Source organism: Brienomyrus brachyistius, chromosome 4 (assembly GCF_023856365.1).
Source record: "Brienomyrus brachyistius isolate T26 chromosome 4, BBRACH_0.4, whole genome shotgun sequence".
Lineage (NCBI taxonomy): Eukaryota > Metazoa > Chordata > Actinopteri > Osteoglossiformes > Mormyridae > Brienomyrus > Brienomyrus brachyistius.
This window is the reverse complement of record NC_064536.1, coordinates 13,665,909-13,688,022: the sequence shown is the minus strand read 5'-3', so window position 1 is coordinate 13,688,022 and position 22,114 is coordinate 13,665,909. Positions and strand designations below refer to the sequence as shown.

The 22,114-nt window shown below is 46.9% G+C and overlaps 1 protein-coding gene across 13 annotated transcripts in view; it reads right to left on the bottom strand.

Moving 5' to 3' along the window:
- Positions 1–22,114, bottom strand: part of LOC125739600 (disco-interacting protein 2 homolog C) — a 112,303-nt gene that overhangs the window by 55,791 nt on the left and 34,398 nt on the right. For 12 of the 13 annotated variants that reach the window (XM_049009861.1, XM_049009865.1, XM_049009862.1 and 9 more), the window contains exons 2-3: positions 7,387–7,458; positions 827–934 (exon numbers count right to left, since the gene is read on the bottom strand). In XM_049009861.1, coding sequence (XP_048865818.1) covers positions 827–934; positions 7,387–7,458 — 180 coding nt within the window. Of the gene's footprint in view, positions 1–826; positions 935–7,386; positions 7,459–13,394; positions 13,700–22,114 lie in introns of those variants that run through there. The other variant, XM_049009870.1, reaches the window with a different exon arrangement.

Genomic DNA, 22,114 nt, shown 5'->3' with positions numbered 1-22,114 from the left:
TCCGGCCCCGCCCACAAACTGGCCAATCCGGGATCTCGTAAGTCTGTGGCTTATTCAGATGACCCCTCCTCCCCCAATAATTAGTTCCCAAAATACCGCATGACCTAGTGGCATTTTGATAGGGAACCCAAAGACGTTTATGCCAGTTGAGTCCTCTGTGACTGTGATTCTTTGTACTCAACTGGTCGGTTGAAACAAAGCCTTGGTCTGGATCGGTACTTCATGGACTGCAACTTTCCAACTCCGTCTTTAATGGAATACTTTTGTGAGTAACTTCCCCAACACTGGAGCTGAGTTTTCCCTGCTGTAGTTGCAGGGGGTTTGCAGAGACATTTTATAAACCGTCATCCTCCCACTGACAGACACGACAGGGGGCTCAGCTTTCAGCCATCTATGCCATCACACATTAGCGGCTGTCTTCATGCGCGAGTCCGTGGTTCAGAATAGTTTGAAAACCCCTGATACAGAGCATGGTGTGTGCGGTGCATGGCATGGCGATCAATGTGCCAAGCCAAATATTGTCCAGAGGGTTATGGGTTCAAGTCCCTGATTGAGAACTGATTGAGTAAAAAGAAATCTGAGAGAATAACTATATAAATTACTATATAAATTTAATCTGGCAGAATAAATAAGCGTAATTAACACTTGATTGTAATTAAGCATAATTAAGAATTAATTGTCCTTGGGTGAGCTGGTGGTTTCGGGGCTCAACCCAACCGCATGTTGCTCCACAGGGGAAGTGAAAGGGGCAGTCAAAGAATGGGATCAGCATCCACGTACGCATCACACAGCGTCTCCAGTGCGCCCCCGTGTGGTCGGGACATACCTGATCTGTAGCGCTCGTCCCGAGTCCCAGAGGAGCGACGCCGGTGGTAGCGAGAGGACGACGGCGTCACGGGGGGTCTCCGCTCTGCCTGGACTGAGGGCTCCACGCCTGGGGGGGGGGGGCAGGTGACATCATCACACATGGGAGCATGCAAATCGGAAAGCCTAACACAGTCATATGCATCTGAACATGACAACTTGAACACTGTGCCAATGAGTCAAACACGTCTGGACTAGGCAGCCTAAACACAACGTTCAAGTCGATGGCCTGGAAAGCTGAACTGCATACCCGAGCCCAGTGAACCTGAACACTAAACCTGAACATCGAGCACCTGAGAATTGCATATGTACAGCGTGAAACATCAGACGGTAGCCGCTGAGCATGCCGCCGGGGTCTGAACGCTTCAGAGGGGTACAGGGCAGCCTCCAGTCAAACACACCGCCTTCACGCTATTGGTGGGGACAGATCACATGATCAGCGTGGCTTTGTGGACGGCTGTTTGATGATATCTTGCCTCCGCATCAGGCAGCTCCTGTCGGGCCAAGGAGCCCCAACACTGTGGGCTTCAGGCTGTCTGTAGGACCATTACAGCTCCCACCATGCTCTCTGGGAAAGAACACCCCCCACTTCCCGCTCCGGTGTGCCACCTGCATTACGCCACATCTGGAAAAGCATGCCTGACCAATCTCGTTACTATTGATCCGAAGCGGCCGCCCCAAAGTTTATTTAGTTAAAGCGCTGCACCCAGCAGAGAGAGACGGGGGCCGGTGCCTGTAGAGGCAGGGGGCGGGGGTGAGGCGGTCAAAGAGATGGGGGGAGAGAGGAGAGTGGAGACAGCAAGATTGAAGAATTTTATCTACGTGTGTGAATGCACTGGCACTCCAGCAGTGACGTGAAAATGCTGCTACTCAAACACGCGAGAAGGATTAGGAAACTAAAATAATATAAGTTCACAGAATAAGTACTAAAATGTAGAAACATATAAAAATACATAAAAAGGAAAAATAAAAAGGATATTCAAAAATATGGTAACATTTTACTTGAAGCCGTCATCTATGATACATTATAGATACCTTAAAAATGCATTGAAATGGTCAGTATAAGAATTAATAAAGCATCACATTATCTTCTATTGACAGTCATAAGGCATTATAGTGTTGACTATAATACTTCATAAGCTCCAATGAAGCTCTCATCTATAATGCAGTTCAGATACCTTCATAATGCATTATAATCGTCGGTATAAGAATAAAGCATTACAGCATTTTCTATTGACAGTCATAAGACATTATAGTGTTGATTATAATACCTCATAAGTTCCAATGAAGCTCTCATCTATAACACACCATAGACACCTTCATGATGCATTATAATCGTCAGTATAAAAATTAAGGATGCTTTGTACTGGATTATGAAGGCATCTATAGTGTGTTATAGATCAGAGCTTCATAAAGCATTCATAATGCATAATAAACATGACTATAATGGTGTTATGCCTTTTGAGAAATATTTATTACCAAGTTTACAATGCTTTATGAATGCATTGTAATGTGTCATAAATGTATTCATAGATTCTTAGACATGGCATTCATAGAAAGTGTTACCACAAGTATTTAACATGCAGGTTCGCTTGATTAGGAAGTAAAATAACATTTTTAAAAACGCCACCATGCCACCCACGTGCCCCCCCCCCGGGGTTCAGCCTGCATACTGGCAGCAGCTGAAGACGCCAAAGCCCAGGCAGCAGGACCCGGAGACCAGCTCATCCAGGTAAATGAGGTAGAAAATCAATTTCAGCCTCAGGTGCTCATGTGTGGAGGGAGGAGGGCTGCGTCGATTCAATAAAACAGGCGAAGGATTGTGTGACCTGGGGGTCATGTGCTCGGATATTGACCGCTGTGAGAAAGTCCAGGGAGGTGTGCAGTTGGGGGCAGGGTGAGGGGACACAACAGTTAAAAGGCTTTGGCATAGATAGTGGCACAGAGGTGAATTTAAGCCCCCTCCCGAAACGGCAGTGCAGCCTCTCTGAGCGCAGGCACAGCTCCACATGCCAGTGTTCGGGGAGGGGGGGGGGGTGGCTGTTGGCTCGTCCATCAAAGCTCAGTGACAGGTGAGCTTTCCTTCCTCGGCCATCCAAACAGATGTGCTGTCTCACCAGACTCCAGCTGCAGGACCACCACTGCAGCCTCTTAGCTAACCGACGCAAGACAGATTACAAAGGTAACTCCACTCACGGAGAAGCACAGGTACACCTTGGCGAAAGGCCCTGATAGTCCTGACTTTACTCATCTCCAGCAGCAGGGGGCAGGGTGGCTAAAGATGTCGACCTGAACGTGTCGGTTGTTGGTTTATGTCCCAGAAGGGGACATCCATTTGTAACGTCAATAAATACTGTTTGATGAGCGAAAATTAAAGGCAGCTACACAACCTGATTTCACTCTGGGAAGTATGCGCCCAAAGACCATCTGGATCTTGCATTAAACCTCAAGTTTTACAGGCTAATCTCCCAGGGGTATTAATACCTCCTCCCTGAAGGCTGGGAGTGATTCCGGACATCGAACTCCAAGAGCCCCGTTCGCATGGGGCTCTCTATGGCACCAACCACTGGCAATTCGGGGACGAGCAGCTCATGGGAGTTTAGAACGAAAAATAATTGGTTCAGAGAGATAACCAATCAGACTGCAGAAAAGGTGGGTCCAAGCAACAGTAAGCACCTCTTACTGGCCAAACAATCTAGCTGCCACTCTCTAGTTAGAGCCCAATGACAAGGTCACCGTAACAACCGCGCTGAGCCAGGGACAAGTGGCGTGATGCTCCCGCTGACGTTCCACTTCAACAGAAATTACCCCATTACCATCCACGGAGGTCGGAACAGACGCAAACCACTAACAGGAGGAGCAGTATTAGGACGCCGAAAATCGTACAACCTCCCGCTCCTCCGAAAGCCCTCTTCTTCATTTTCAGCAATTTCCCACAACACGCCGGCGAGGTCGGACACCCACCCTGGCCGATTTGCCCCTGGCCGAACATCACTCATTCTCCTGTCATCTGGACTGGCACTGATCCAAGTTGACCAATCAAGAGACTAGAATAGGAACAGTAGAGCACACCCTCAGGCCAGATGCAGAATTACACTTCAAGACCCCACCAATCCGATTCAATTTTGCAGTTATTAGTGCTTCTGTGGTACCGTCAGCCAAAAGCAGGGGGTGATACCCAGGTATATGGCATGCCAGGAGGTGGCTGGAATCACCTGAACACAGTGTCCCATATGAGGTAGGGCTGCACAATATCAGATCTTCATGTACTTGCGATTATATGCCGCATGCGCAATAATCACCAGGGGCCTCATTTATAAACGGTGCGTACGCACGAAAATTTTGTTTTTACTTTTTGCGGTTTAAAGCCCGACACATTTATTAAACATAAGAATACGCAGAATTTATACAGATTAGTAATATTCGTAATTAGTTGCACTACTAATCAGCTTACCAAACTGCGAGTGTAAGTAACGAGTCCTATAGTGCCAAAAAGCAGGCACAAGGACAAACGTTTTGTTCATCATCTAAAGCCCTGGTGATTATCGCGCATGCACCATATAATCGCGGCGAAGCCATCCAGCCCTAGAATGAAGTCACTTTCCGGAAGTGCTTCTTATAAGACAACCAGATTTTAATAAAAAAAAACACATCTCCCTCATGGAGAATCCTGTTCGTGAGGATTTCGTATTAATTACCGCAGTAAGAGGATCACGAGATGGAATTCAGCTCGGTCCTCGGACGTGGCTGACACTGTCAGGTCCACCCAGGACACTCATGTGCTGGCTCCCTGCCTTCAAAAAGTAATAACATTCCTGCAGCATTTATTGGATTCTGAGGACGGATCCCATTTACGGTATTAACAGAATAAAACAGTTAAATAAAACGAGCCATCACCTGGCTAATACTTGGCTTTTTGGTGTATTAAACGATTACATGATGCATTAGGTTTCTTCTCCTTTAAATCCACCGTCCTATAATACGCAGCCTTAAGTTGTGTATAAACACTGGGACTGATCCATATCGATGCGTGTTAATGTATTTATCTTTAAAGAGCGTTGTGTAACCACATTCTGCTTGTGTACATTGTAGAATTCCACCTTGCTCCTCACTTCAGGCTCTAAATAATGAATATCCCACGCTGTGCCCATGCCTAATATTTTCTCCAACATGCCTCCTTCACACCCCATCTGGCAGCAGCTTCCCAGGACCCTAAATCCTACCTGGTAGCTAGACGTCACGCAAGCAAGTCGCTATGCCGACGGAGGCTGACAGATGTCACTCCCTGGAGACGCATATGAAGTTCAGGTAGACAAAGTTTCCGTGATCGATGTCTTACGACTTCAGAAAACGGGGCGCTACAGTGCAGCGTGTGACGGAAATAAAGCCAGCGAATCCTTTTATTAATCTGAATTTCTCTCATTTTAATAATCGTGGGTTTCCGCTCAGCTGAAACAGAGGTGAATATCCTCATAAAAACTGCAGTGTTATTGAATTTACTCTGAGATATGCTGATGCTGAAATTTCTGGATGGTTGCTGGGTTACTGATTCATATAACAGAATTCTGGTACATTCTCTGATGGCACCTGGGAGAACCTTTCAAACATTCCCATCCAAATAAAAAATTACCCGTTCATACCAGTCATTACTATAATAATTGTATTTATGGCCCAAAGTCATAATTTTAACTACATACTGTATCTGACAATATTACATTCTTCCTCATTAAGAACAACAGTCCAGGCTCTCAAAGGCTATTTAAATTTTCCTTGAGCCTTTTCCCAGTTAATTCTTTGATATGATGCACAATGTTGGAAATCCAGCCTTCAAAGATTTGACATTTAACATTTAACAGGCTTTTAATCAGACGCCCGTTAATTTGGGCCACGCGCGGCCACCCACGGCGTCGGAACGGCGTGACACACAGCCGAGATAAACCACAGGCGAGGTAAACCACAGGCGAGTGAGAAAGTCTTTTACCATGGTCATGCTCGACAGCATCTGTTGGCGCGGCATGACGCCACACTAAGATGGCAGAAGGCCTCGGCTCGCCAGGTTCCGTATCGGAATTGGGGGGGGGGGGGGGGGTAGTGGCAACTCTGCCGCTGTTGTAACTGCTAGACATATTGTACATGGTTGCTATGGCGATCTGCATCAGTAGCTAACAGGTTTGTTTTGATTCACCACCTCCCTGTTGCATGCAGCGGCCAAATAATGCGAGACGTGCAAGTTAAACTGGCGACACAAGCTGTTGGTCCCGTGTGTCTGAAAACCGATAACGTCTTCCTCTGGGGGGGGGGCATCAACACAAACCTCCCCTTGGTGCATCCTGAGAGGTCAGAAGGCCAAGCAGCTACAAGCACCCTCGATTCCAGAATGTTCTCTGACCACGAGGGAGATGCCCGTATGCCCCCCCCCCCCAGGACAGAAACCTTAGAGTAATCTCGCAGCAAATGCGCCTTGTCAGAACCACCCACCCCTTACAAAAGCTCTCGAATGCGCTTTTCATTGTAGTCCCTACACAAAGGAGCTTTAGGCACCCTCAAGGATTCTGGGAAAAATCTGCCCACTTGGAGAGGCACTATGTAATTAAGACCCAATGAATATTCATCTCCCGATCAGCCTGCACTTTCATGCAAAGCAACTTAATTTTACCCATTCAGACAACCGGATATTTCTTAAATACTCCATGGAAGTACCCAGAGAACCCACCCTTAATGTAAATAACACGCCAAAATCAGCAGACCCCATTTCAGGCAGCTAGTCGAGGTCAAACTCAGATCCTCCTGTCCCCAACTGTAGGACTTTTAAAAATAATCCTCGTCAAAACAGTAAGCCTCTGAGCTGCAAATAGACACGCTGTGGAGTGCTGTCTGACATCCATCCTGCCCAGGGGACTGAAACAGCAGCGAAACAGGAAATGCAACAATAACCACAGTCATGGATCTTTATTTATTAACTTATTAAGTTAATAAGTTCCTAAGCTAAGGAGACAAGAATCTACCCTGTGACAATCTGCCCAAGGCCTAAAACGCGAACCAAATTTTACCCCTGAAAAGAAATTTTAAAAACTTTCTCTTACTTGAATGAAGACGGGCAGGTGGACAGGGTCCTGCTTCTTCATATGCCATCTCTTTGAAAACAATCATCACCATTTCTCAGGCTAAACCCTGATCTTCCTCTGACCCAGTGGTTCTGAATCCTGCTCCTGCTGCCCCCCTGCCAGAATGTTTTCATTCCAACTCCACCTCGATCAGGCTTATATGGTCCTAACAGGCCAATAATTAATGTGGCAGGTTGAAAGCAGTGTGGGTTGGAATTAAGACATCCTGGTGGGGGGGGGGGGGGGGCAGGAACAGGACTGAGAATTACTGCTCTCTCCCAAGTAGCCCCCCTTCGATCTGGCCCTCCAGCCCGGAGAGGTCCCTGGTGTATCCCTGGATATGGGAGCTGTCAGCGCCCTCTCTTGTCCATTCAGCCCCGCCCACGATGACAGAGCGCCCCCCCCCATCACACCTTACCTGGCGGGTGTGGCAGATAAGCCCCGATTAATTTCGCCCTCTTCTTCTCATAGCCTTTCTGTGTGATGTCACCTGGTACAGAGAGACAAAAAAGTGCCATTAGAGGCAGGGAGCCAGTGTCAAGTCAGGAGAGCATGGAGCTGAGAGGGGCCCACCCCTCACTTTTTAAGGGCCCCACCCCACCCCGAAAGCCTTCTCACCCCCAGTGCTAGCGTTAACCCACACAGAGGACCTGCAAACGGTTAGAAGACACACAACAGTTTTACACTTCTTCAAATAAACTAGATATGCTGATGCTAACTTGGTTCATTTGTGCCTCTCAGATAACAGTATGAATTCATATCCATAATACTAATTGGGATTAATGAATCATTCATTTCCCCCCCCTAATCATTTCATGGCTGTAAATTGCTGTAGGTAATGAAATAACTGATCATAATTACTTCTGGCGCTGGGTGCGAAATAGCGAATAAATAAAAATATTAAAACTTGTTTCTGAAACGTGACACAAAGACGGAAGTCGGAGGTTAACTGCTAGTGATGGATCATTAACGGTGGGAGTTGGCGGGGATGGTCAGTGTACGCTAAGGTAGCCATTATTCCGCCATCACGGCTGGGGAGTGAGAAGGCTCTGCTCCCTCCTGCCGGACTGTCAGGACAAAGAGGAAGTGACCTCACTGGGTGCAGAGTTGGGTTGCAAAGGGGTAGAAAACGTCCAGAAATTTCCCAGAAACTTTCCATTCCGTGGGAAGTTAAGCTGGAAAATTTTGGAACTATTTTATATTGGAAACTTTCCATGGGAATTAACGGGAATATACAAGAATTAATGGGGAAATTCCCAGAATTGGCCAACCCCAGTGGAGAGTCAGCCCAAACTTGCCTGGGGTGACGAACCGAGAGGGAACAAGGACCCCCGCTGGGGGGGGTTAGGGGGAACCCAAAGTAGGCACAGGTCGGCCTGAAAAATTCCCAAGGAGCTTAGAATATTCTAGAAGCTTCTACGGCCAACCAGTCAGCAGCTCTGGCCCTCAGGCACCACAGTACCGTCTGTCAGAGTGCAGTTAGTAATTAGCACCCGGTTTACAGGTGAGGCGATAACCAAGTCAGGTAATTACTGAAGCTACAACAGCAGAAGTAACACAAACCGCGTGCAGTGTTGGCCGTAGCGCTCCAGGACAGGGCCGCCGAGAGGCGAGCCAGGCTGAAACATTCCTGAATGCTTCCAAAGCACCACTTTAAATGGCACGTGGCTGTGAGATCATCGGCTGACCCCCTTCCCGCGTTCACGCGACAGCTGAACTCAGGGCTTTGTGTCATTAAAAAGGCCGCAAACGATCTTCCCGCTGGAAACTTTGAGCTGCGTTTTCCAGGTTGGCGTTGAATGCAAGGATAGATTTAACTGGAGACATGGCAGACCACAGAGAACTGCTTAACACACACACACACACTATGTATGTATTATAACCAGCGTTGGGGAAATTGCTCACAAAAGTAATTCATTACAGACAGAGGTGGAAAGTTCAGGTCCAGAAAGTACAAATGCAGACAAAGGTTTCGTTTCAACCACTCAGCCGAGTACTTTGATTTAACTCTTTATGTTCTGCGACAGACCACAGTACCTGAGGCCAACTAGCTTAATGAATTTGGGGTATTTTTAAAATCTAAATGTACTTATTTATTGTAACTTATAATCCCTTATATCGCTAAATTACCCTTTTCCCCCTAAAAACACCTGTTTCCCCCTCGGTAAATGTGCAGAGGCAAAGTGTGACCCCCCCCCCCCCCCCCCCAGAATTCAGAGGCACCCTCCCATGGAGTTATGGTCTCCCAATGAGCGCAGCAGTACGGGAGGTTTTTGGTTCAGTCCCAAGTTTATCCTGCAACTGTGCATTAATATGCTTCAGTGAAGATCCCATTGTATAAAGGCGTAAAGGGTGATGCATCGTAAAACTCACTTTTGGGAAATAATGAAATAAATGAAAATAACTCCAATAGATGCATGTCTGCAAAACAGAGGCCGCCGCTGGTGAGGAAGAGGTGACGAGTCTCACAGAGTTAATTAGAGTCTCGGGCAGGAGATCCGGCACCCAGCCAGAGCCACGGACACTGGGACTCAACGGGGGCCTGAAAACACAGAAATATTTAAGCAGCTGCAGGACAGTCGGGGGGGGGGGGGGGGGTACCGCTGTCTCCACAGTTTTAGTGTTCAGATGGTAACCATGTCCCCACCCCACCAAGAAACTCAATCGCTTATACTCTCAGTGTCTGAGTAACAGCGTATGTTTTGGGGTACAACAGCCGCTTCCTTCAAATTTAGATCGACATCCTAAATGCTGGTGGTGCCGTCCTACATACAGGAATCGGCTGTTAATAGCTCTCTCGGGCGTTTATGTAGCTTTCTGTCAGCGACGGGGGGGGGGGCCTGGCTGCTGCTCTGTAAAGCCTGCAACTGCCCTACAGCCTCCGAGAGGGGGGGAGAGGGGAGAAAATGAGAGAAAGAAATTAATAAAAGGTAGATGATTCATGCTTCCCTCCTACGCCGCTGGGCCACAGCCCCATGCGGCATGGCCCCCCCCAGGGGAGCCCACCCAAATTTGACACATAGGGTTCAGTCACTGTATCTTGAACCCCCGTGTGGAACGGCACCCTATGATGCAGGTGGAGTTCCGAAAACAAGAGCTGGAAGGAGCAAATCTCTTCTTTCTGGTGTGGACTCAAAGACTGCTTGAGCACTAGAGCTGGCTAAACCTTTCCTGAGGCGGGTCGGGTTTTACTTTAATGAAAATGGAGAGGAACACTAATACATTTATTAGCATACTTATTTTGGGATGGAAGGGGCTAAAGGACATTCTGCAGGGTGCTAAGCCCCTCAAGAATCACCGCTAACAAACACTTCATTTTACTCCAAAATTAAAGGCGGTAAAACATCTCAAACCCGTCGGACTTGGATCTCTTAAAGCACGACCTCGTTTTAAAACGACATCATCCGTGATTAAAAACACAGACTGACACCTGGGGCCGCGGGGGGTGGCCCCAGTCACATGACATGCTCACTAGCGCCGCAGGAAGTCACACCTGTGCGTGTCAGACATCCCCGACTGAGCTTCCTCTAACTTAAGGTTCCCTGTAACGGAACATTAGACCCAGGAGGAAAAAAATGGATTTAACTGGTACAATAATCAGAAGTTAAACATTTAAATTTATTAAAAAGTCATTAAAAAAGTAGCTTAGTAACGCCTATCAGTGTGAACACAGGCCACTCAATAACGCCCATGCCTCTGAAGTACTTTAAGTAATAATTAGCACAATATTGAAGAGCTGAGTACTTAAGTGCTTAATAATAAAATACGCATGACCAGCCAGATTTCTGCATGACATAAATGATTTAATACTTCCATCACAGACATGCCGGACCCGTCTGTATTTAAACATGACGTCGTTTTTAAAGTCTTCACCTGATCACACCTTTTTAGAATTAATCCCCATGGTTGCTACACAATTACCGTGATTTTATAATGATGAAACCTGCGGTGTACTGCAGAAACGGGTAAACAACATTCACACTAACGAACATACAGCGTATGCAAAAGACGGCGAGAAAAGACGGAGGGACAGACTACGGCGTTCAGATTTGCGGTGATGAAACACCTTTCTGCCCGACCTCTTCTGCTACTGGACTAAAGTACCCCAGGGTGCAGCTGTTACCGAGCAACGCTACGGGCTATCCTGGTTGCAGAAGCAGACTTCACACCAAGAGGTGGTCCCCTCAAATCCCAAAGGAAAGAAATCACTGCTTGTACCACTGAGAAGGACATTCAGGTTGCCATGGTAAAGATGATGATGTTATAGTATATGAAGTGTATGGAAGTTCAGCTGTGAACTCAGGAAGATTCTGTGCAGGGTTGCTTTTGCCTTTTGCGTTTGCCCCAAAGCTTACAGAATCCTGTTCCTTTCTTCTATGTGGTACACCGACTCCCAGAATTCTGTTCCTCTCTTCTCCGTGGAGCGACTCCGCTCCAAGAATTCTGTTCCTTTCTGCTCTGTGGAGCGACTCTACTCCCGAGAATTCTGTTCCTCTCTTCTCCGTGGAGCGACTCCGCTCCAAGAATTCTGTTCCTTTCTGCTCTGTGGAGCGACTCTACTCCCGAGAATTCTGTTCCTTTCTGCTCTGTGGAGCGACTCCACTCCCGAGAATTCTGTTCCTTTCTGCTCTGTGGAGCGACTCCACTCCCTGGAATTCTGTTCCTTTCTTTGCCCTTAAAATTCCATCCACTTCTCCCCTGTGGAATGCCAACCTTTCGGAATTCCGTTTCTTAATTCTCTGCGGAGCGCCCCTACAGCGAATGGGCTTCTACTGTGGACAGCTAGAAAGTAAAACCCATTAAAAACAGGAGGGAAGACTGTGCCTCCCTGCTGATTATAATGAGTAGGGGAGTAAACGAGAGGCAGTTTAAACCCTTCCTCCACCATATTCTCCAGGTTTATGTGATAATCCAAGGTTTTAACTGTGCTTGCGTTGATTAGCACGCATATGCTTTTACAACCTGCCTAAGGGATTCTATTCTTTATTTTATTTATAATAAGATGAATAATTCACACACCTGTAATTATGACAATGGTAACAATGCATTAATAAACTCATTTAAGCTTGCAAATCACAGGTACTGCGAGTCACTGAAATCTTGTGCCTTTTGCAGGCTTATCTGGATTTGCACAAACTACATCGTGAATCCATTAGGTTTTTGTTATTCAATTCAATTTTGTCACCAACAGGCTCATTTGTAATTAAAGAGGGAGGGGAAAGGAGAGAAAAAAATAAAAGTACATTAGGGTGGAGCTACAAATAAAGACTGACAGTTGGCAGCTGACACCAAAATAGATAAACAGTCTATTTAAAATCAATCCGGAGCAATTTCAATCAGATCTGAACAGAGGATGTTAAAAAATGCCACCGAAGACTGAGAGATGTGTGAGATTTCAGGGTCGCCTCTGTGCAGCCAACGGCGAGCAATGCGGGCGTTTTCTCAGGCGCGACATCTGCAGTCCATCATAATCTACCCGGATCTAAACAATGTTCTCTTTGCATATTACAAAATGCAAATTCATCAACTCCATTTCAGTCACACTCCCGCCCACATCGCTGTCATCCAGATTGAGGTGCCACACGGGGCTGAAAGAAACAGGACCCCCATTTCAGACCTGATAAATCAATCTAGAAAATGAACATTTCTTGTGTCACAGATGGATGGGTGTTGTTATATAAACACTTGCGTTTTCCTTCTCCCACGGCGCCCATGACAGCGGCATTGGCTGAAAAGAGCGGGATCCAAACCTGCTGGGACTGGTCCCAGATACACTGGGGTCCACTTGGGACATCTGGGACCCAGCATGTCTGGACAGGCCCCTTCCGCTCTAATCTGAGGCGCTGATGCCAAAAATACTCAATTCCAGCCAGATGACAAGATTCCCTCTAATTCAGGCCAATGGATGTCCAGGGTGCTGGTGCTGATGGGGGGCGTGGCTGGAGGAGCCATCCAATCCCTGCGAACCGCAAGCGACGGGAAACCCGATCGGATTCAGAACTTCATCTGGTTCTGGGGGGAAAATGTGACCATGCCGTACACTGAATTAATCTTCCGAAGGAACTTAGAGTGAGCTGACTTCTGGCCAACTAGCCGCTGGGGTACCACAGATCGGTCAATTGTGAAAGGTATAGTATCAGAATGGAATTGTTGTTCAGTAAATAAGTTCTCTGCTAGGACGTTTGAAGACATCCAGGACAGCAAGACAAACATCAATAGCAAAGGTGGACAGTTCAGGTCCAGAAAGTCAAAACCCAGACCAGGATTCGAGTCCTCTGACTCTTTTTACTCAACTAGTTGATTTAAACAAAATCTTGGTCTGTATTTTTACTTTCTGGACCTGAACCATCCACCTCTGATCCCACTTCATGGTTCCTCTGAATCCACGATCACACAACTGAAATGTCTCCTCGCCCCAAAACTCACCGAGCATGTTCGGTTCCCACGGTGGCAAGGCGAGAGCTCCCGGTCACACGCGAGCCGACGCTCCCGTGGAATTAACGGAACTTCTTTTTATATACATATAAAATAATCATAAAAGGTCTTCCTGGCTGCAACACACTGCTGTTGTCCTCTTGCGCTTCAGGGCAAATGCCAGCAATTCCGGCGCGTGGGCAACGAGTGAGAGGACAACGGCCCGATTTGCATTTACAAAGACACACCTACGGCTGCCGAGCAGAGAGTCCGAAAGCGACATCCTCCCTCGCCTCTGTCCCGCTCCCCCCGACTCTGGCTTGCTAATTAAACTGGATGCTGCCTCCCCACTGCTTCTTTTTTCCCGGAATAAACCACTGGGTCGCATGCTTTAGTTATAACAAGCGTCACCCCAACAGCGGAGAAGTGGAACGGTCCGTCCGACATGCCCGAACACGTTGCTTATGGATACTGGGGAAACAAACAAACAAACGGTCTGTTTTATTTATTTCGTTATTTGACAGTCAGGGGGATTGGTGGAGGGTCTCATCTTCCTGGGGGGCACAGGAGCCATAAAAACCAGTAAGACGCACTCAGGTGGCCTCGATCGTTAGCGAGCATCTGCTGACTGGTGCTGAATATTAATCATCCCTAGAAACAAATTTAAGATGCCCATAGTTCAGTCACATCTTACTGAAACACACTACAGCTAGGGGAAGATTTAACAAGCTCTGATCTGCGCTTTTATTTAAACACAAGCCAGAGCTGACAAGCAGAGTCACGAATGGGAGGGAGGATATTACCTTGTAGAGGTCGACCAATAATTCGGCCTGAAAATAAAAAAAAATAATAAAGTGGCAGATTTTTCAGCATTTTACGGCATCGGCATTGGCCGGTTAATGCGATTACATGGCTGATACAGTGAGGGTCGCGCACAGCCTCATGGATTGCTCACTTCCTCAGTGCTGTAGCGTGTTTCATCAGCAACGACAGTGGTGAACGAAAGAGTTCTGAATATCACCGGCGCACGTCAGTTTCAGTTGATTGATAGCGTCGCCGGAGCTGAAACGATCTCACTTGTGAAACATTGTTACTTTTGTCAGAAGTTGACTCATAAAATGCCAGAGATGGCACCAAATTACTTTTAAAATGCTGCATGTCCTTGTTGAAAGTGTAACACTTACAGTAAATGACTGTTTTGTATGTTATTAATGTTAAATATTTAAAACTGAGCAGCTGTGTTGCATATTTGTTATTTTTCCGCTCTACCTCGAACCCCCCGCAAAATAAAACAGCATTGGTCACTAAAAAACCCACATTGATCGACCTCTAGTCGGTCTAGGGTGGTGTGGTCATTTTGCAGACCTAGCTTTTAGAATTGGGGGTTCGAATCCCACATGCAGGTGGAGTCTGCATACTCTTCACATGCAAACTGGGCTTAATGCAATAACTTCAGTTTCCCTCTGTGGCCCCAAAACACTCGTTTGGCTGTAATCTATGAAGAGCTCAGTGCTGAGCCTCAGCCCTGTGATGGACAGACATGCCAGCCTGTAGGGCCGGATCAGGGAACGCAGTTATGGAAGATAGCAGGTGGACATAACCTACTACGAGTCATATAGGTGCTGAGGTCCAAAGCCATACAGCCAAATGGAGATGGAAGCAAGTTTTAGGTGCTATAATCAGCAGCTTTAACATGCAAAAGAGCTAAGCAACCTGTGAGCACTGGGCTGAGCCCTCAGGCCCACCAGATACACTGCTGGTGGACTTTTGAGGGAAGGCTTGGCCTGCATGCGTTTCGCCTGTATTCCCGGAAGTGCTTATCCAGTGCAGGGTCCAGGAAATTAGGGAACACCCTGAACATAATCCCAGTCCATCGAAGGGCACACAATCACACTATGGGAGATTTAGTGATACCACACACACATATATCTGCATTCGGTTCTCTGTGAAGACTCTCCATTCATTTCTATGGGAAAAACCCTAATATCCCAACTCAAGGACCTTCACCATAAGTAACCAAACAAAATATGAAACTTATGGCATTTTTAGTTTTTTAGTCACAGATTTTTATAAAATTCAGTTTCCCCTTAAGGGGACTGAAATAATGGTCTCCATAACACCAAAATGGCAGGTTCTTTACTACATTGGAGGGACATTTGATCCAGCCCACAATATAATACATACATAAGCCATACATAAGCCATACACACACACACACAAACAATGCTCAAAAGACAAAAAGGAAGCAAACTTCGGACCCACAAATCAGGAGTGAAGAAGCCGCAGTGCTACCCAGGGAGGGACAACATGCTTCGTGGAGGAAGTCAGCTACAGATGTGATCTGGTGAGCGAAATGCTTGGAAAGCTCCCAGAGACAGCAAAGCTAAAACCCACTAACCGGGCAGCAGGTCCTGGGGCTGCAGTTGTAAACATGAAGCCTTACTGCTGATGGGCGACGCTCAATGCTACGTGAGCAGCCGGTGGAAGATCTGCCTCCAGAGGTGAATTTGTGTAAATATTATTATATATATTACAACGCACATCCAAAATGAAGAATAACAGGTCTCTGTGCATGTGTTAACACATGGCTAATGACGTATATTAACGCTCACAGTCCGACATGTGGAAGGCCGGCTCTCAGTGCATTTAAATAAAAACAGACACATTATCTACGCTCTCTAACGGACGCCTTCTCCCTTTCACATCTGTGTCACGTCCACATGTCATTCATCAGTTTCCCAAATAGTGATCGTTAATATTTTAAAACATTTTCCATCCTTATGTGGAAAATGTAGCATTAATTAAGTGAATCAGTTTAACGACACAAAGCACAGCAAAGGGAAAGCGTAAATTTGTCGTGTTTTACGGCAGGTGTCCCGGAGGTATCCTTTGTTGTTTTACGTTAATTGTTTTGCCTGGTTTCCATCAATCCAGGGATGTTTCAGCCCTATTCCATCGAGCGCACTGAAGGAAATCAAGCCCTGCTTTAAAAATAAACATTACTGAACTACAGGTCCAATCAGAGTGGAGAGCTCCAGTCAGCCGTCCAATCAGAAACCACTGAGACGATTCAAATATTCCTCTAAAGGTCAGCTGTTGTTTTGGTGTTTGTACTGAACATAAAGGCTAACAGGTTATTCTCCTATTTTTCCCAGTCATATGTTTTCTTGGGCAAAATCATTATATAATAACTATCAGGAACCTCTGAGAAGCCTAATCCAAACACTCCAATGGAAATAATATAAGCGGCTTTGCGTCGGTGTTTCATTTGTTAACGCAAAATAATGAATTCCATAATTCTTGCATGTCAGCTGTGTTAATTATGCATACTTTAATTATTACATGCTGCAATGTGCCATTATGCACCGTACAGGATACTCGTGGCCAGCTCAGGTGTTCACTCCCACGGACAGGACGCCGTCTGATGACGCCGGCTTTGTAAACACTTGAGCTGCACGAGGAAGTACCTGTAGGAAGCCTGCAGAAAGCCCTCTCTGAACGGGAAGCGGCTGCATGCTGGGGAGGAGGGATGTCGGGTTTAATGCAGATGGGGAGAGGACAGGGCACGCACACTCATCGCACAGGGGGGGGGGGGGGGGCGCGCGCACACACGTGCAGGAAGTGTGATCTGGGCAGGCAGGAGCTCAGGAAGGCCCCTAGGAGGCTCAGCCTGCACAATATTTATCATCGCTGATTTGGCATTTGAGAGAAAGAGGGAGAGAGAGTGAGATGGAGAGAGTGAAAGAGGGAGAGCAAAAGGGAAAAAGTGAAAAGGAAAACCACCCCATCTAATGTCAAATGTCACCAGCAGGGATGCGAAAAGGAACAGTATCCCTCATAATGTAGGATATGAGGAGCAGGCAGGCCTGGGCCCCACAGTCGTGAGCTTTCAGCACACAGAGAGGTGGGGCAGGCAGACCGATGGGTTACAGAGCCGGGAGGCCGTGCGGGTGCTGATAAGACCATATGGGCCAACAACTGGGACCAGAACACAAGCACCGGATCATTTCAGGACAGCTATGCCTGGTATGTGAGGACCTGAAAAAAATATCACTTCCTTTTCCAAAGAGTTCCTCACGAATGAAACCTAGGAAATGCCACTGGGGTTACAGGAAGTGACATCGAGCAAAGCATTTGGCACCGGTCCCTGCTGAGGCTTCCCTTCCTGTCACAAGGTTCCAAGCATCTGTTTGGTCTTTTATTTTTATGAACGTGACCTGCTTGTAAGAAGAGAAACCTGCCACTGCTGATCCAAACCCCTCTCTTTTCCTGAGAACCAGCTAACCCTGAGGCGAAATCTCAACGAGTGACCTGTAGTCACACCCCTCGGCGATGAGGGACCACCCCCCGGCGATGAGGGACCACCCCCCGACGATGAGGGACCACCCCCCCGGTGGCACTGTAACAATTCAACAGTGCTGCTCAAGGGATTGCCTTTCTAGTCCACATTCAATCGCAAATGATCCCCTGGATTAAAAGAGCTTTCCATTAGGGAGATTAACCCGCGGGTCTAACCTAGCCAGCAGGTGGCAATGAGGAGCGACAGACACGGTAAAGTACAGAAAGAGAGCTGAGAGATCGTATGGGATTAGGGTCAAAGTGCATCAGTACAATTCCGAACATCCCTTCAAAAACTCCCGTTCTAATCTTTCACATATTGATAGTTTCCATGCACAGACCTGCAAAAGAGGAACAAAAATATGTAGAGGGGATCACAGTTCCCAAAAATTAGGGTCACAGCACAGAACTGCAGAGTGGGTTTCAGTGAGGGAACTAGGATGCCGTATTCGCATCAACTGCCCGGCTCTGGGAGCCTGGGTGATGGGGGGGGGGGGGGGACATAGCTTTATGGGGATTCAACACTGCTTTGGAAAGATATGCATTTTATTATCGTTTTAAAGTGCCACACAACAGAAGAATCTACTCGATTAAAAGCAAAATTAAAAGAATAAAACATGCCCATGAAGGGAAGCCGGTTGCCAGTGAGATCCACCAGAAGTGGAGTCTGACTTTATTTAATTAGGAACATCTGTTTGTCTGGCCCGCAAAAAACCACGAACCCCTAAAAAAAAAAAAAAAAAGGTTTCCACGGAATGATCCTCAAAAGGGTCGACTTCAGCAAACCTGCTTAAAATGGACTTTAAACACATTGTCAAGAATTCCCCGCCGCCTTGACAAAAGTATCACAAAGTGCTGATATTTTGAGCACCGTTATCCTATTTGGCTGGACAATGAGAAACCTTCTCAGCACTGGACTTCAAGCGGCCGAAGACCGCCACTCCTGCTTTTATAGCTTGCAGTCGGGGTGATCGGTGTCGACAAAATTAACTGACTATACGTGCTTCCCTTCCCTCCATTTGGGATGGGGTGGGGGGGGGGGGGGGGGGGGGGGGGGCGACTACTACCATGATGTTTAAAATCCTACAAATAAGAAGCAACCCCCCCCAATGTCATTATCCAACTGTGTTTTTCTCTCTTTTGAGGCACCGTGCATCTGTCAGATGACTTCCTCGAGGTCCTGCCATCAGGCTACAGAATGGGAAATACCTCGAATATCCTTGAGGTTTTTGCCACCCCTCCCTTCCCGCTTCCCGGCCCCAATCCAGGCCTCCTCACTCAGCCCACTGGCGATTCTCATTGCAGAACTCACTGGAACGTCGCGTGTAAAAACGGCATGTGGAACACGCACAAAAAGTGAATGATTTCAAGATACCCCTGGGAACTGAAGTGACTGAATCTCAGTTCAACCCGTCACCTCCTCACTCTACATATTTTACACAGAATTCCGGGCTCTCTCTCCTTTTCCCCAGCATGATCTGCACCTATTCCAGCGTTTCTCTCAGACCATTTTCTTGCTCACCAGGCTATACTTCTTGCTTGACTCCTCCCCGGCAGCCTAGAGCGACATTAAGGTGATTTAAAAGTCGTATATTCTCTTTTCAATCACACTCGTCATGCTACACAGTTCTGTGTGTGTGTGGTAGTGGGGGGGGGGGGGGCTGGGAAATAATCCACACATACTGCCGAAATGACAAGGCGTCCAAGGATGTATAACAGGCGGTACTATAGCTGCATGTCCCCAGGGCTGGGAGTTCGATTCCCACCGCTGGCTCTGCGTATGTGGAGTCTGCGCTCGTGTAAGATCTCTCCAGCTACTCCAGTTCCCCATGTGTTTAGATCACCATCCATAGTTGTGTAGCATGTGTGCACGCTCTGCAATGGTCTGACATTTTCCAGGGCATCCCCTGGTCCATGCTGCCTGAGATGACCTCCAGACTCATGGTGACCCTCTACTGTAAAAGCAGCAGGGAAAATGGATCAGGTGACCACTGTCAGTAAGACACCAGACAGGTTCATCTCCCGCAGGATGCAAAAAGATGATCGATAGATAAGACTCCTTGAGCAAAACATACAAGGCCCTAAACTCTAGACAGGCACTTGCACAGCTTGCCGACCTTCCAGCCCCCCCCAGGGGTTTTATGACAAATGCATCTGCTAAGCTCATAAATTACATTAAACTGGTCACATGACCCACGACCACAGCGTGTCAGCTGCCAGGCTGCCTGAGCCCCCCACTGTGAGAGACAAGCCCTTGTTGGATGCTCCTTAAATTCACGGAGGTTGGGTTTCGCCAGCAAAGGCTCAATTTGTGTGACGGGTCACGGATCAGGCCCCTGGGGAACGCAGAACACCCCCCCGTCCCCAATCCAGAGTGACCACCCCCATCGTTAGAAGCAATGTAAGGCATGAACGATAGGGAATAAACCAGTATCCTCCATATTTGAAAGCATCTTGAGTCTCACAGAACTAATGAACGTAGATCGCCTGGTTCTCATCTCTTTTGGAGACCCGTGTTGCCTTTGTGTCAGACATGGGCGATTCTGGGCCCAGTTTCCATCATGGCACAATGCTGAATGCCTCAGGGCTCTAGTTAATCTGCTCACTTCCATAAAGCTTTGGGGGCAGACCTCATCACATCGGGACATGCAGGCCTCCATTTCCACTCAGTCAGGGGAGGGTATGAGTTCCCGCCAGCCTGGAAGAACACTGACCAAAAACAATCCTCATTTTATGACTGTGGCCATCACAACAGGTCACTATCTGTATGTCATGGTTGGTATTTATGCCATTCTCCAGCAGGTCTCTGCTTCAATGGCAGGTCTTTCTGACAGGTCTTTCTGACAGGTCTTTCTGACAGGTCTTTCTGACAGGTCTTTCTGACAGGTATCTGTAAGGCCAGTTTCTCTGAAATCTCTCAGTTTCAATAGCAAGTCTTTCTGACAGGTATCCATCTGTAAGCCAGGCCTCTCTGAAAGCCTCAATGGTAGGTCTTTCTAAGAGGTATAAATCTGTAACTCAGCCTCACTGGCCAATAACTGTATGTAAGGTTGGTCTTTATGAAAGTTCTTGGCCTCAGTGACAGGTAAGGCGGGTAACTATGAAAGCCCTTGATCTCAATGGCAGGTCTTTATGACAGGTCTTCGTCTGTATGGCTGGTCTCTATGACGACTCCCAATATGGTGTATATCTCCCAAATGCTGCCGATAGCAACTTACATAGTGAAACCATTCATTTACATAGTTACAACTATGTAAGTTGCTAATGTTATTATAGTGCATAGTGGTATGCTTTTGGGAAATATACCCCTGTATGATGAGTCAATGTAGCAGATCAGTGTGCCTAACAACAGCTGCTTGGTGTAACTCGTTACCATCCTGTCAGCTATTCTTGTCCCATGTGATGTGTCATTATTACCTCTAGGTTCACATGGGATGGCATCGCCTTGGACTAACACTTCTGTCACCGGGCAACAAAGACTGGCACGGGAATAGCATAGCAGGTCCGCTGGAGAAAACATGAACGGCTCTCGAACGGTAGGATCAGGGGTGAAGACCATCCCCCCCAGAAACAAAGCAGCAGAAGGCAGTCATCACCCCCCCACCCAAACCACATTCCTCCATGCTAAGTGTCCCATATTTTGACAAATTGAGCTCCGTACTCTAACCTATATCACATCGCTCTGTACTCGCGATTATATGGTGCATGCACAAATAATCATCAGTGTTTTAGATGTCTGGTGAAACATTTCTCCGGATTCCATCTTTTCAGTACTGTATGGACATTTACTTACACCTACAATTTGGCAAGAAGATTAGCGGTACATGTAAATTATAAATGAGGTGCATGGTGACAGCAAAAGTTAGCGATCTGTATAAATTCGGTGTTTCGTTATGTTTAATAAATGCGCCAAACTTTAAACTGCAAAAAGTTCCGCCACACCACCAACATCTTTTTAACATTTATGTTATTTGTTATTTATGTTATTTGTTTATTCACAATATCTCCTCTTTCAAAAGATACGGCTGCTGAGTTGTCCCTTCCTTCGCCAACACTTCAACGCTTCTTCCATGATTTACAAAGACAGTAGCATGTGGCGCGCTACGCTAACCGAATTTAATAAACATAACGATAAGCCGAATTTATACGGATTACTAATTTTTGGGCATCACAATATGCACCTCAGTCTTTCAGGCGCGCTACTAATCTGCTTACCAAATTGTCAGTGCAAGTAAACACTCGTATAGTTCTGAAAAGCAGGCATCGGGACAAATGTTTCACCCGTCATCTAAAACCCTTGTGATTACTGCGCATGCTCCATATCACTGCAGTTACATCGCAATGTGATATCGTGCAGCCTTGCTAGCATGTAAAGAAAACCACCTTGTCACTCT